This window comes from Salvelinus alpinus, chromosome 22, assembly GCF_045679555.1.
Source record: "Salvelinus alpinus chromosome 22, SLU_Salpinus.1, whole genome shotgun sequence".
NCBI lineage: Eukaryota > Metazoa > Chordata > Actinopteri > Salmoniformes > Salmonidae > Salvelinus > Salvelinus alpinus.
The window spans coordinates 32,230,718-32,244,176 of NC_092107.1; the positions used below are offsets into that span (position 1 = coordinate 32,230,718).

The 13,459-nt window shown below is 42.1% G+C and overlaps 1 protein-coding gene across 2 annotated transcripts in view; it reads left to right on the forward strand.

The window, feature by feature from the left end:
- The window catches only part of LOC139549423 (phosphatidylinositol 4,5-bisphosphate 3-kinase catalytic subunit beta isoform-like), a 78,143-nt gene that overhangs the window by 51,536 nt on the left and 13,148 nt on the right, over positions 1-13,459 (forward strand). For both annotated transcript variants that reach the window (XM_071359914.1, XM_071359915.1), the window contains exons 3-5: positions 839-1,025; positions 6,110-6,338; positions 10,145-10,383. In XM_071359914.1, coding sequence (XP_071216015.1) covers positions 873-1,025; positions 6,110-6,338; positions 10,145-10,383 — 621 coding nt within the window. In that variant the 5' untranslated portion in view covers positions 839-872. The remainder of the gene's footprint in view (positions 1-838; positions 1,026-6,109; positions 6,339-10,144; positions 10,384-13,459) is intronic.

Consider the following 13,459-nt stretch of genomic DNA (forward strand, 5'->3'; position numbering starts at 1 on the left):
ATGATCCTGTACTCGCTGCAGAGCCGAAATGGACCCAAGCACTTAACACCATTAGAGACAATGGGGCTGCTGCTTGATTTACTGGCCTAGTGTTATTGAGCCAAAATGGAGATTGAACTGTGGTCTGTTGGAGCACTTAAACACAAGCTCTTTAGGAATAGGACATTACAGAAAGGCAACTGTGAGTGTGGATGGTCTATTGTGGTGAAACACTGAGCCAGAATGGAAACTGGGAAGCATGCGGTTCTTTACCAAAGCTGCTGAAGCACTTACTGTTGTGTGTGTTTGGGCGGTGGTACTTGAACCACCCCCTAAAACCAGAAACATCACATCCGTTACATTTTAGAAGGGAATTTTGAAAACCTGGCAACTCTAGTCCCACACTAACATCCGTCATTGCACACTCACAGGAGGATTTGAGAAATGGCAGCTAAATTTACCTTGACTCCCCGTTTACTTGATAATTGCCTTGGCAACGGCCTCAGGTCCAGGCGAGGGGGGAAACCAGAGCATGTTGTCATGGGTGAGGAGAGAGGTTGGTGACCTTTTTGTTCCTGTGTTTGCTTAGTGGGCATTCCTCTGAGGGCTGGCGCTCACCCAACCATAGCCAGTCTGTTTGTGTTATATAGGGCTCCCCCCGGGGGTGAAGATGGAGTATAACAGGCTCCTCAGCCAGACACCATCCAACCTTTAGTCATTAGTAAAGGGCATCAGACTATGCCTGCATCTCAATAGGACAATAGGAATTGGAAGAAGTCTGAGTTGTGAACCATGCGGTTGTGTGGTTCTTCAGCAGTTCATGGTTACTCCCCCTAACGGTCCTCTTTCCTCCTCCCAGGTCCTTATGGTTGAGCTGGGTGTTGGTCCCTGCGATGCCTCCCGCCATGACAAACCTCATGGACTTGTGGGCAGCCCACTCCCAGCTGTCTGGAGAGGACCTGGTCACTGTGGACTTCCTGCTACCCACCGGCATCTACATTCAGATGGACGTCCCCAGAGAGGCCACCATACAACACATCAAACTGGTAGGAGAGAGGGGGACAGGGGGTAGGCGCGAGTATGTATGTGTTTTGGGGGAGTGGGTATGTGTTTGTCTTGTGTGTCATTGGAATTATATGATTTTATGATGCTTGTAGGTGTTTTTGCTGGGTTGTCTGTAGTTAACAGGAGTGTCTACTAGAGGTTGACTGATTATGATTTTTCAACGCCGATACCGATTATTGGAGGATCAAAAAAAAAAAGATTTAATCGGCCGATTTGTATTTTTATTTATTTGCAATAATGACAATTACAACAATACTGAATGAACACTTATTTTAACTTAATATAATACATCAATAAAATCAATTTAGCCTCAAATAAATAATGAAACGTGTTCAATTTGGTTTAAATAATGCAAAAACAAAGTGTTGGAGAAGAAAGTAAAAGTGCAATATGTGCCATGTAAGAAAGCTAACGTTTAAGTTCCTTGCTCAGAACATATGAAAGCTGGTGGTTCCTTTTAACATGAGTCTTCAATATTCCCAGGTAAGAAGTTTTAGGTTGTAGTTATTATAGGACTATTTCTCTCTATACGATTTGTATTTCATATATCTTTGACTATTGGATGTTCTTATAGACACTTTAGTATTGCCAGTGTAACAGTATAGCTTCCATCCCTCTCCTAGCCGCTACCTGGGCTCGAACCAGGAACACATCGACAACAGCCACCCTCGAAGCAGCGTTACCCATGCAGAGCAAGGGGAACAACTACTCCAAGTCTCAGAGCAAGTGACGTTTGAAACGCTATTAGCGCGCACCCCGCTAACTAGCTAGCCATTTCACATTGGTTACACCAGCCTAATCCTGAGAGTTGATAGGCTTGAAGTCATAAACAGCGCAATGCTTGAAGCATTGCGAAGAGCTGCTGGCAAAACGCACGAAAGTGCTGTTTGAATGAATGCTTACGAGCCTGCTGCTGCCTACCACCGCTCAGTCAGACTGCTCTATCAAATCATAGACTTAATTATAACATAATAACACACAGAAATACGAGCCTTAGGTCATTAATATGGTCGAATCCAGAAACTATCATCTCAAAAACAAAACGTTTATTCTTTCAGTGAAATACGGAACCGTTCCGTATTTTATCTAACGGGTGGCATCCATCAGTCTAAATATTCCTATTACATTGCACAACCTTCAATGTTATGTCATAATTACGTAAAATTCTGGCAAATTAGTTCGCAATGAGCCAGGCGGCCCAAACTGTTGCATATACTCTGACTCTGCGTGCAATGAACGCAAGAGAAGTGACACAATTTCACCTGTTTAATATTGCCTGCTAACCTGGATTTCTTTTAGCTAAATATGCAGGTTTAAAAATATATACTTCAGTGTATTGATTTTAAGAAAGGCGTTGATGTTTATGGTTAGGTACACGTTGGAGCAACGACAGTCCTTTTTCGCGAATGAGCACTGCATCGATTATATGCAACGCAGGACACGCTAGATAAACTAGTAATATCATCAACCATGTGTAGTTATAACTAGTGATTATGATTGATTGATTGTTTGTTTTTTATAAGATAAGTTTAATGCTAGCTAGCAACTTACCATGGCTTCTTACTGCATTCGCGTAACAGGCGGGCTCCTCGTGGGGCAGGTGGTTAAACCGTTGGACTAGTTAACCGTAAGGTTGCAAGATTGAATCTCTGAGCTGACAAAGTAAAAATCTGTCGTTCTGCCCCTGAACGAGGCAGTTAACCCACCGTTCCTATTGAAAATAAGAATGTGTTATTAACTGACTTGCCTAGTTAAATAAAGGTGTAATTTATTTTTACCCGATTTTCGGTTGTTATGAATTAACAATCGGCCATTCCGATTAATCGGTCTACCTCTAGTGTCTATATCCTATGTTTTAATCATTTCAGACAGCAGTCAAATCTGTGCAGTTGCCATTTAGAGCAGCATTGGAAAGTATAGCCTAGAAAAGGCCTACTGTGCATCAAGATGTTTTTCTCATGAATTCAGTACAATTATAATGCTATGGATTTCTATCCACATTGCCTACCCAGCTCTACAGCATCTTCAACCTTACAGGCTGTTTTATCTCTTCAATTAGAATCAACCCACAAGCAACACATTAGTTTACAACATTCATTAGTTTAACGCAGATTGGTTAGGATTGTTTTAATGAATGTGTTGACTGGCTGAAGTTCTGGTTCTGAGCCATTGTAAAAGGCCATCATAACAACTCTAGAACAAGCTGTAGACTGCCGTCTCCTCTTCAGTCCAGACAGACGCTGTCTAATGGGTGTTATGACACAGCTGGCTGCTGGCGAGGTTTGTTTTTCTCTGAGCTGCACTCACTGCATGCAAATAATGCTATGACATCATGCGTGACCCGGCTAGTGGCTAGAGTTTGGGTGAGATGGAGGCCAAAGGTCAGCAATGTAACAATGCACTGTAGTCGTTACCATCATTTAAGGTGTCATATTTCGGTCACAATTAATGTTTTTTTAATGATTTGGGTTTAAAGTGTAAATACTTTGGAGGATGTTATTTTTTTTTTAACCCTTTGGTGAGATCCCTCTTCCTACTGGCCCTCCCTCCTGGTGTTTTCCTCCAGTCTGAGATGAGCACAGAGAGACCCACCAGTGCGCGCGCGCAGAGAGAGACCCGCCAGTGCGCGCGCGCAGAGAGAGACCCGCCAGCTAAAAATACTTGGATCAGTTATAGAACCCATTGCCCTTTATGGTTGTGAGGTCTGGGGTCCGCTCACCAACCAAGAACTCACAAAATGGGACAAACACCAAATTGAGACTGCATGCAGAATTCTGCTTAAATGTCCTCCATGTACAACATAAAACACCAAATAATTCTGCAAAGCAGAATTAGGCCGAAACCCATTAATTATCGAAATCCAGAAAAGAGCTGTTTAAATTCTACTACCACCTAAAAGGAAGTGATTCCCAAAGCTTCCATAACAAATCCATCACCTACAGAGAGATGAACCTGGAGAAGAGTCCTCTAAGCAAGCTGGTCCTGGGGCTCTGTTCACAAACACAGAGCCCCAGGACAGCAACACAATTAAACCCCACCAAATCATGAGAAAACAAAAAGATTATTATTTCCCATGTGTGAAGTAATTAACAAAACAGAGTAAACTAGAATGCTATTTGGCCCTAAACAGAGAGTATGCAGTGGCAGAATACCTGACCATGTGTGACTGACCCAAAATGTAAGGAAATCTTTGACTGTACAGACTCAGTGAGCATAGCCTTGCTATTGAGAAAGGCCTCCGAAGGCAGACCTGGCTTTCAAGAGAAGACAAGCTATGTGCACACTGCCCACAAAATGAAGTGGAAACTGAGCTGCACTTCCTAACCTCCTGCCAAATGTATGACCGTATTTGAGACACATATTTCCCTCAGATTACACAGATCCACAAAGAATTCGAAAAACAAAACTGCCATATCTATTGGGTGGAGTATCACAATGTGCCACAGCAGCAAGACTTGTGACCTGTTGCCACAAGAAAAGGGCAACCAGTGAAGAAGATACACCATTGTAAATACAACCCATATTTATGTTTATTCATTTTCCATTTTGTACTTTAGCTATTTGCACATCGTTACAACACTGTATATAGACATAATATGACATTTGAAATGTCTTTTTCTTTTGGAACTTTTGAGTCATGTTTACTGTTAATTTTGTTTATTTCACTTTTGTTTATTATCTTTTTCACTTGCTTTGGCAATGTAGACATATGTTTCCCATGCTAATAAAGCCAATTGGGGGAGGGGGGAGATGTATTTCCCCAACTAAAGATGTTTAGGAGGAGAGACGTCCCCAGACAAAAGGCCTGCCAGCCAGCTAACAACATTAAACCCCACCCAGACACTGTTTTCTAGACAACACAGTAGCTGGGTGGAGAATAAAAATGTCTCCCCTGCTCAGACAGGACGTGGGCATGACATTTATCAGGGACACAATGACACACAACCGCTCAGCCGCCATTAGAATACCTAATCTTTCACTTTTATTCTAATATAAGGAAATGTGGCCTGATATTCGTCCTCGACTAGCCAACAGCACAGGAACCGTTGTGACTTGTACTCAATAAGTGTTTTAGGGAAAAAATGCATTGTTGTTACCTTGCATATCCATCCAATGTGTATGAAATAAAAAATTAACTGAATGTAAGACAAAAATATTTAATAGATACTGTTGAAAGAAATGGTGAAGTTTTAATAAAATGTCTCTTAAGTGAGGCTGTTATTCTGTTGCTTCAAGGTGCTGACTTCTAAGAGGGAGTGTCATTTTAGGTAACAGTAGTGATCATGTGGTCTCTGGATGGCTACACATAGTATGGTGGTTAAATGTGACAGATAATTAGATGTCACAATGGATAATAACAACAGATTTGTTAAGTAACAGTAATTATTTGTCATGTGAACGTAGTACAGCCAAATGGTAAACAGTAATTCAATCTAGGATGCGGTAAAAGTTGAAAACCGGGAGTATTTTGTTTTAGCCTCTATAGGTTTAAACTTTGTAGGGACTTGGTCTGACTTTATGATCAGTATGTTGGTTATGACAGAAGAATGTTGTGGCAAGGGGTTTAACTTGTTTGTCTGAAGGGAGGTGACATGACTCCTTGTCTTCTACTCTGTCCCCATGTTTATCTTCTTAGTGACCTTTTGGCTCAAACACAAACACACCCTGTGACTGCGCAACGGGACATGATTCATGTCCTGATTGGTTTGTGGAAGTATGATTCATGTCCTGATTGGTTTGTGGAAGTATGATTCATGTCCTGATTGGTTTATACAGGACCTGTGTCATGTTTATATTTCCCTGTCATCATCATATGGTTGTTGTTCGTCCATTGGTTGTTAGCATTTCAGTCATGCTGATTCTTAGAACTACTGTTGGCTTTAGACTCTGTATTTTTGTGATGCGAGTTATGATGCTATTGGCTAATAATTGAGGTTCCACTTGTTTTTGTAGATCCTGTATTGTAGAGGCTGAGCCTGTCTGTGTCGCCTGTGATCATACAGGTAGATTGTCAACTTGTCTTAGTTTCTGTAATAACTGTGGTATCCCCCTCTTCTCCTCATAGCTCCTATGGAAGCAGGCCCAGTCATACCCCCTGTTCCCGTCTCTGGGGGAGATGGAGGGCCACATGTTTGAGTGTGTGAACCAGGCAGCGGTGCACGAGGAGCTGGAGGATGAGACCAGGCGCCTCTGTGACGTCAGGCCCTTCTGGCCCATGCTCAAACTGGTCACACGTAACTGTGGCCGCGCCGAACGCCTACTCGACTCCAAGATCGGCGTGCTCATCGGAAAAGGTGACACCTCACACACACACACACTCTCTGACACACACACACACACACACTCTGACAAACTGATTTTTGACCTATGTGACCTGTGGTTTGAACAGATTAGTGATGTTACTACATAGTGATCTCACTCTGCAGACACACCACCACCGGTTAATCTCTGTCTCCAGTATATTGATATCTTTGCCTTGGCTGTCAGATGTGAGTCGTCTTTTCAGATGTTTCATGTCATCATCCCAATATCAGCTGAAGTCAGGCCCATCGGATGCAAAACAATCCGGTGAAAATAGACAGGCTCCTGATGTCTGTTACGTCGTCCGTCACTCAGTATTATCTGTGATGGTGATAAGGCGCTGTGCTGAGTGGAGGCGGCAAGCCAGACCACCACTGTAATGGTAGGGAAGATAACGCCACTGGGTGGAACGGTCAGTCTATTGAGTTGATGCACACAAAAATAAATATTATTGCACACATATATGCATGCAGGCTTACACACTAGTGATGTGCGGTTTTACTCATTACCCGCGCTCCCCACGGTTATATCCAGGGCGGACGGGTTGAGGGCCATTAAAGGTAATTAAATATTCGGTGGCGTACGGGTTGTTTCCCTTTAGTCAATCTGTAAAAACAATTGTATATCTATCTGCTATATTGACATTTTTATTTCATTCTTTTAGGCTATCCTGAGCCTAAGCTTTAGGGCTTAACTGTACACGTACCAAATAGCCTACACAGCCAATCGCCAAATAATGCTTTAGGAACAGGCAGAGATGGTTAACATCAATACAGAGGCAAAATATTTTCTTCTTGAACTGCACTGTTGGTTAAGGGCTTGTAAATTAAGCATTTCACAGTAAAGTCTACACTTGTTGTATTCGGTGCGTGTGACAAAGTTTGATTTTGAAAAAGAACATTGTCGAAGTTTAATTCAATAAGACAAAAGCTGCCGAAAGGAGAGTTGAAAATAAAGAGATGGGAAGGCCGGAAAAGTGATGTTGAGGAAGTAGTTGGTTAAGTGGTAAAAGAGGATGATAGCAGTGCGGTTGTGTGATGATTGTGAGGCGCTATACAAATGTGACAGTAACTAGACAGAGACTTCAAATAGGCCTATGGCACGTCAGGGGAACAGTAGCCTACTGTTCAGATGGGTTAAATGGAAACTGACATCTGGACACTGACTGTAGAATTAATCATTTCTTGCAGTAAAATGATACACCAAATGTAGGCAACATTTTTACAGGAGTCGAGAAATGTGATTTTCTTTCTGCATCTTGAGGGAATGCAATGCTCAGTTAGCACCTCTACAGATAATATATATCTTCATCATAAAAGCTGATATTTCAACCACATAAAATATGCATCCAAGCTGAACTGAAATCTTATCAGACAAACATTGGGTTGTTTTCACAGCTTTCCTTTTCTTTACAACCAGTCAAATTAATGTTATTTGGACAATTTGCAGAGAAAATATTTTTGTTGCTGCGTTATTGTATTTTCTCCCTAGCCCCTAAATGTCTTTGCTCTGCCAATGATGACAGAGAGAACTTTACAGACTTCAACTGGATTGAAGTATTCATGCTATCTATCTATTACATTACTCTGTTGAGCAAGGGTTTATTTAGTCTTCATATAGGGGTTTATTTAGTCTTCATATAGGGGTTTATTTAGTCTTCATATAGGGGTTTATTTAGTCTTCATATAGGGGTTTATTTAGTCTTCATATAGGGGTTTATTTAGTCTTCATATAGGGGTTTATTTAGTCTTCATATAGGGGTTTATTTAGTCTTCATATAGGGGTTTATTTAGTCTTCATATAGGGGTTTATTTAGTTCACATATAGTGGTTTATTTAGTCTTCATATAGGGGTTTATTTAGTCTTCATATAGGGGTTTATTTAGTCTTCATATAGGGGTTTATTTAGTTCACATATAGGGGTTTATTTAGTTCACATATAGGGGTTTATTTAGTCTTCATATAGGGGTTTATTTAGTCTTCATATAGGGGTTTATTTAGTTCACATATAGGGGTTTATTTAGTTCACATATAGGGGTTTATTTAGTTCACATATAGGGGTTTATTTAGTTCACATATAGGGGTTTATTTAGTTCACATATAGGGGTTTATTTAGTTCACATATAGGGGTTTATTTAGTTCACATATAGGGGTTTATTTAGTTCACATATAGGGGTTTATTTAGTCTTCATATAGGGGTTTATTTAGTCTTCATATAGGGGTTTATTTAGTCTTCATATAGGGGTTTATTTAGTCTTCATATAGGGGTTTATTTAGGTCACATATAGGGGTTTATTTAGGTCACATATAGGGGTTTATTTAGTCTTCATATAGGGGTTTATTTAGTCTTCATATAGGGGTTTATTTAGTTCACATATAGGGGTTTATTTAGTTCACATATAGGGGTTTATTTAGTTCACATATAGGGGTTTATTTAGTTCACATATAGGGGTTTATTTAGTTCACATATAGGGGTTTATTTAGTCTTCATATAGGGGTTTATTTAGTCTTCATATATGGGTTTATTTAGGTCACATATAGGGGTTTATTTAGGTCACATATAGGGGTTTATTTAGGTCACATATAGGGGTTTATTTAGTTCACATATAGGGGTTTATTTAGTCTTCATATAGGGGTTTATTTAGTCTTCATAGGGGTTTATTTAGGTCACATATAGGGGTTTATTTAGTCTTCATATAGGGGTTTATTTAGTTCACATATAGGGGTTTATCTAGTCTTCATATAGGGGTTTATTTAGTTCACATAGGGGTTTATCTAGTCTTCATATAGGGGTTTATTTAGTTCACATATAGTTGGGCGGTTGCGGATGGGTTATTAGCAATTGCGGGTGTGGGTGAACAAATAGCTGACCCACGCACTGCTATTACACACACACACACAGTCGTATTGGCCTGAGGGTGTGTGGGGACATAGATGGTAGGGGTCTATTGAGGTCCCCTAGGCTGCTGGCCAACCAGGCCTGTTCAAAGAGGGAATCAGTGATAGTAATTGAAGGAGACTCATCCCATGTTGATATTCTCCCTGTTGGCTCCGCTTTTGTCAGATGTGATCTGTAAAAGGCTTTTGTCAGTAAGCGGTACTCAAAACATCCCTCAGGCGCTGGCTAGCCACACACACACACACACACACACACACTGAGGGAGTTCTGGCCAGCCACTCACACAGGCACACACAAGCTAATAATGCAGACCAGAGGCATCCTCTGAGAGCTGAGGGTCATATGAATGTTTAATGGTTTTAAATGTCAACATGTTTTTATCATCCAAAGCATTTGACGGCCCCAAAATACCGAGCTCTGTTCAACTAGTAGATATGATGAATTTAGGATCTAGATTTTATACCCAGTGACAGTTGTATTTCAGTGAAAACAGTAGGTTAGAGTTCAACACTGTTGAGATTGGATTGTCATTTGTAATCCCTCATAAACATTAATTGCTACTTGTTACCATGCCAGGTATGTGTCAGTCAGAGGGAGTGCATTAAACATGAATGGTAATGCCTTTTAATGCAGTGCTGTTAGACCCACTCATGCAGAGGTTTTACTGTTTTTTTACACACTGTAGTGCTCATGTCATTATGGTGTGTGTGTAGCCTCTCAGAACCTCTTACACTGTGCTTATATAGCTTAATGACTGCTCACAGGTGTTCACAAACAGAACACGATCAATAAAATACATCTGGTATAAAATGCTGTAAAACCTCTTGTGGCCTTGTTATGCACTCCGATCACCTGCAAAGTTGTTATGCAATGCTTATAAAGCTTCATGAACCGTTCACAGGTCTCCACGAGCTGGATGCTCTGCAGGACCAGGAGGTGAAGGACTTCCGCAGTAAGATGTTCCGTATCAGCGAGGAGAAGATGCAGCGGGTACAGCTGATGACCTGGAGCGAGTGGCTGCAGGCCTGCTTCTCTCCGCAGCTGGAGCCAGGGGGAGGAGCCACCACCGTCACAGACGGTGTCAACGACAAACAGGCCGAAGCCAGCCTCAAAGTCACCATGCACTTCGACCAGTCCCAGGTACCTAACAGTACACATTGGGAGCACAATATTTCCCATCAGAAATACACACACACTCAGAGAGTAACATATGCCCAACGATGGGGTGAATGTCGCTGTCTTCGAGTAGTCACATTTACAATACTACACACCCTCAGCTCTTATCAATCAATACATCGATCAAATTGATTTATAAATCCTTTTTTACATCAGATGTCACAAAGTGCTATACAGATGTCACAAAGTGCTATACAGCCTAAAACCCCAAACAGCAAGCAATGCAGATGTAGAAGCACGGTGGCTAGGAAAAACTCCCTAGAAAGGCAGGAACATAGGAAGAAACCTAGAGGAACCAGACTATGAGGGTTGGCCAGTCCTCTTCTGGCTGTGCCGGGTGGAGATTATAAGAGTACATGGCCATTTAAGGCCAGATTGAACATCTTGAAGAACAAACGTTCATAGATGACCAGCAGGGTCAAATAATAATCACAGTGGTTGTAGAGGGTGCAACAGGTCAGTACCTCGGGAGTAAATGTCAGTTCACTTCTCATAGCCGATCATTCAGAGTTAGAGACAGCAGGTGCGAGAGAGAGGGGGAGAGACAGAGTTGAAAACAGCAGGTCAAGGTAGCACGTCCGGTGAACAGGTCAGTGTTCCATAGCCGTAGGCAGAACAGTTGAAACTGGAGTAGCAGCACGACCAGGTGGACTAGGGACAGCAGGAGTCATCAGGCCAGGTAGTCCTGAGGCATGATCCTAGGGCGGGGGGATTTATACTACTATCTGTACTTACTGGTAGCACAGATGCTGTTTCATCCTTTCCTACACTTAAATTGCCTTTGCCTAACGATTGCATCTGAAGCTGTGCTTGCAGCATAAGGTGATAGTTCTCCTGTATATTATGAGTACAGCGACTGCAATTAGATGGCATAGTGTTAATGTTACTACTTACAGTGGCTTGCAAAAGTATTCACCCCCTTGGCATTTTTCCTATTTTGTTGCCTTACAACCTAGAATTTGGGGGTTGTATCATTTGATGTACATAACATGCCTACCACTTTGAAAATGCAAAATATTTTTTATTGTGAAAAAAAACAAGAAAACAGAACTTGAGCATGCAATTACAGCTGCAAGTCTCTTGGGGTATGTCTCTATAAGCTTGGCACATCTAGCCAATGGGATTCTTGCCCATTCTTCAAGGCAAAACTGTTACAGCTCCTTCAAGTTGGATGGGTTCTGCTGGTGTACAGCAATCTAAGTCATACCACAGATTCTCAATTGGATTGAGGTCTGCCACCCATGCTTCACTGTGGGGATGGTGTTCTCTGGGTGATGCGAGGTGTTGTGTTGTGTCAGACATAGCGTTTTCCTTGATGGTCAAAAAGCTACATTTTAGTCTCATCTTACCAGAGTACCTTCTTCCATATGCCTTTTGGTGAACACCAAACGTGTTTTGCTTATTTTTTTTATTTTAAGCAATGGCTGTTTTTCTGGCCACTCTTCCGTAAAGCCCAGCTCTGTGGAGTGTATGGCTTAAAGTGCTCCTATGGACAGATACTCCAATCTCCGCTGTGGAGCTTTGCAGCTCCTTCAGAGTTATCTTTGGACTCTTTGTTGCATCTGATTAATGCCCTCCTTGCCTGGTCCGTGAGTTTTTGGTGGGCGGCCCTCTCTTGGCAGGTTTGTTGTGGTGCCATATTCTTTCTATTTTTAAAAAGAATGGATTTAATGGTGCTCCGTGGGATGTTCAAAGTTAGATTTTTTTTTTAAACCCAAACCTGATCTGTACTTCTCCACAACTTTGTCCCTGACCTGTTTGGAGAGCTCCTTGGTCTTCATGGTGGCGTTTGCTTGGTGGTGTTGCAGACTCTGGGGCCTTTCAACTCAATATTAGGACGGTGCTCCTAGTGTTTGGTATACTCAGTAAGCTACAGACTAGTAAACAAACTCTCTCACACACAGATATTCTCCCTTCTTTTATCTCCTCTGTTGGCTGGCCCCTAATGGGACCGGGTCATGTGACAGTTGGCTGGCCACTAATAGCACCTGGTCATATGACTGAGCCAGACTGGCAGAGTGACGGCACTAAATGGGTCACCACCACCATCAGTCACAGTTCCATCCTCACTGAGACACTGAAGCCCCTGACACACACACACAAGCGCCTGACCAAAGGGCCTCTCCACTGATTGAAAACATGGAAAAAGAAGACATCTGAGGACGCTGACTCTGTATCGCTCGCTTGCCCTCCCTCCCACTCTCTCTCACTCACTCACTCACAAACACACCTCTCACTATTAACTTCTCTACAAACTACTGTATGTTCTATCTGAAATAAGTGTGTGTAGATTCGGTGGCATTCACAATAAATCACTGGTAGTTATACATATGGAGTGTGCGACTCTTGTTTTTATAGATTCGGTGGCATGCCAACAAATGATCTCAGATCAACACACGCTAGGGTCACCACCACGCTAGGGTCACCACCACGCTAGGGTCACCACCACGCTAGGGTCATAGCCCACTGGACACTACATGGCCCAACCCCTTACCGTCTGTGTTCTGTCCAGGTGGATGGTGTCAGGAAGTGGACCTTTTTATTGTCTAGTCTTGTTAACTCCATTGGTTGGTTGGCTTGGTTTTCAGTTGACTGAACAAACCCTTATTTTACTACTTGTTTACATGATATTTATTTGGACATTACATTGTAAAACAGCACTCATGCACTTGAAGCTACAAGGTGCTATAGTTACCATTTTACTTAAGGCAATTACCTGAAAGTACCCATAGTCACCAAAGTCCTAATGTATTGGCTGTAATGACAGTGTGAAATCATTTGAATAATTATTACCGCCCTATTTGGAACTTGACCACTCTGGGTGGTGTCACCATGGTGATGTGCAGTATGTGGTTGTCATAGCATTGTGAGTGGGTGAAGGCTGTGCCCTCACGACCAGGTTTGGCGCCAGACTGCAAGGCAGGTTGGGTAGGGGTGTATGTGTGTGTGTTTCTCTGTCTGAATGCTCTGTAAACCTTGCTGGGATTGTGTGTTAAACCTTGTCACACACTGCAGGATAATCTATATCCCTTTACCCCCC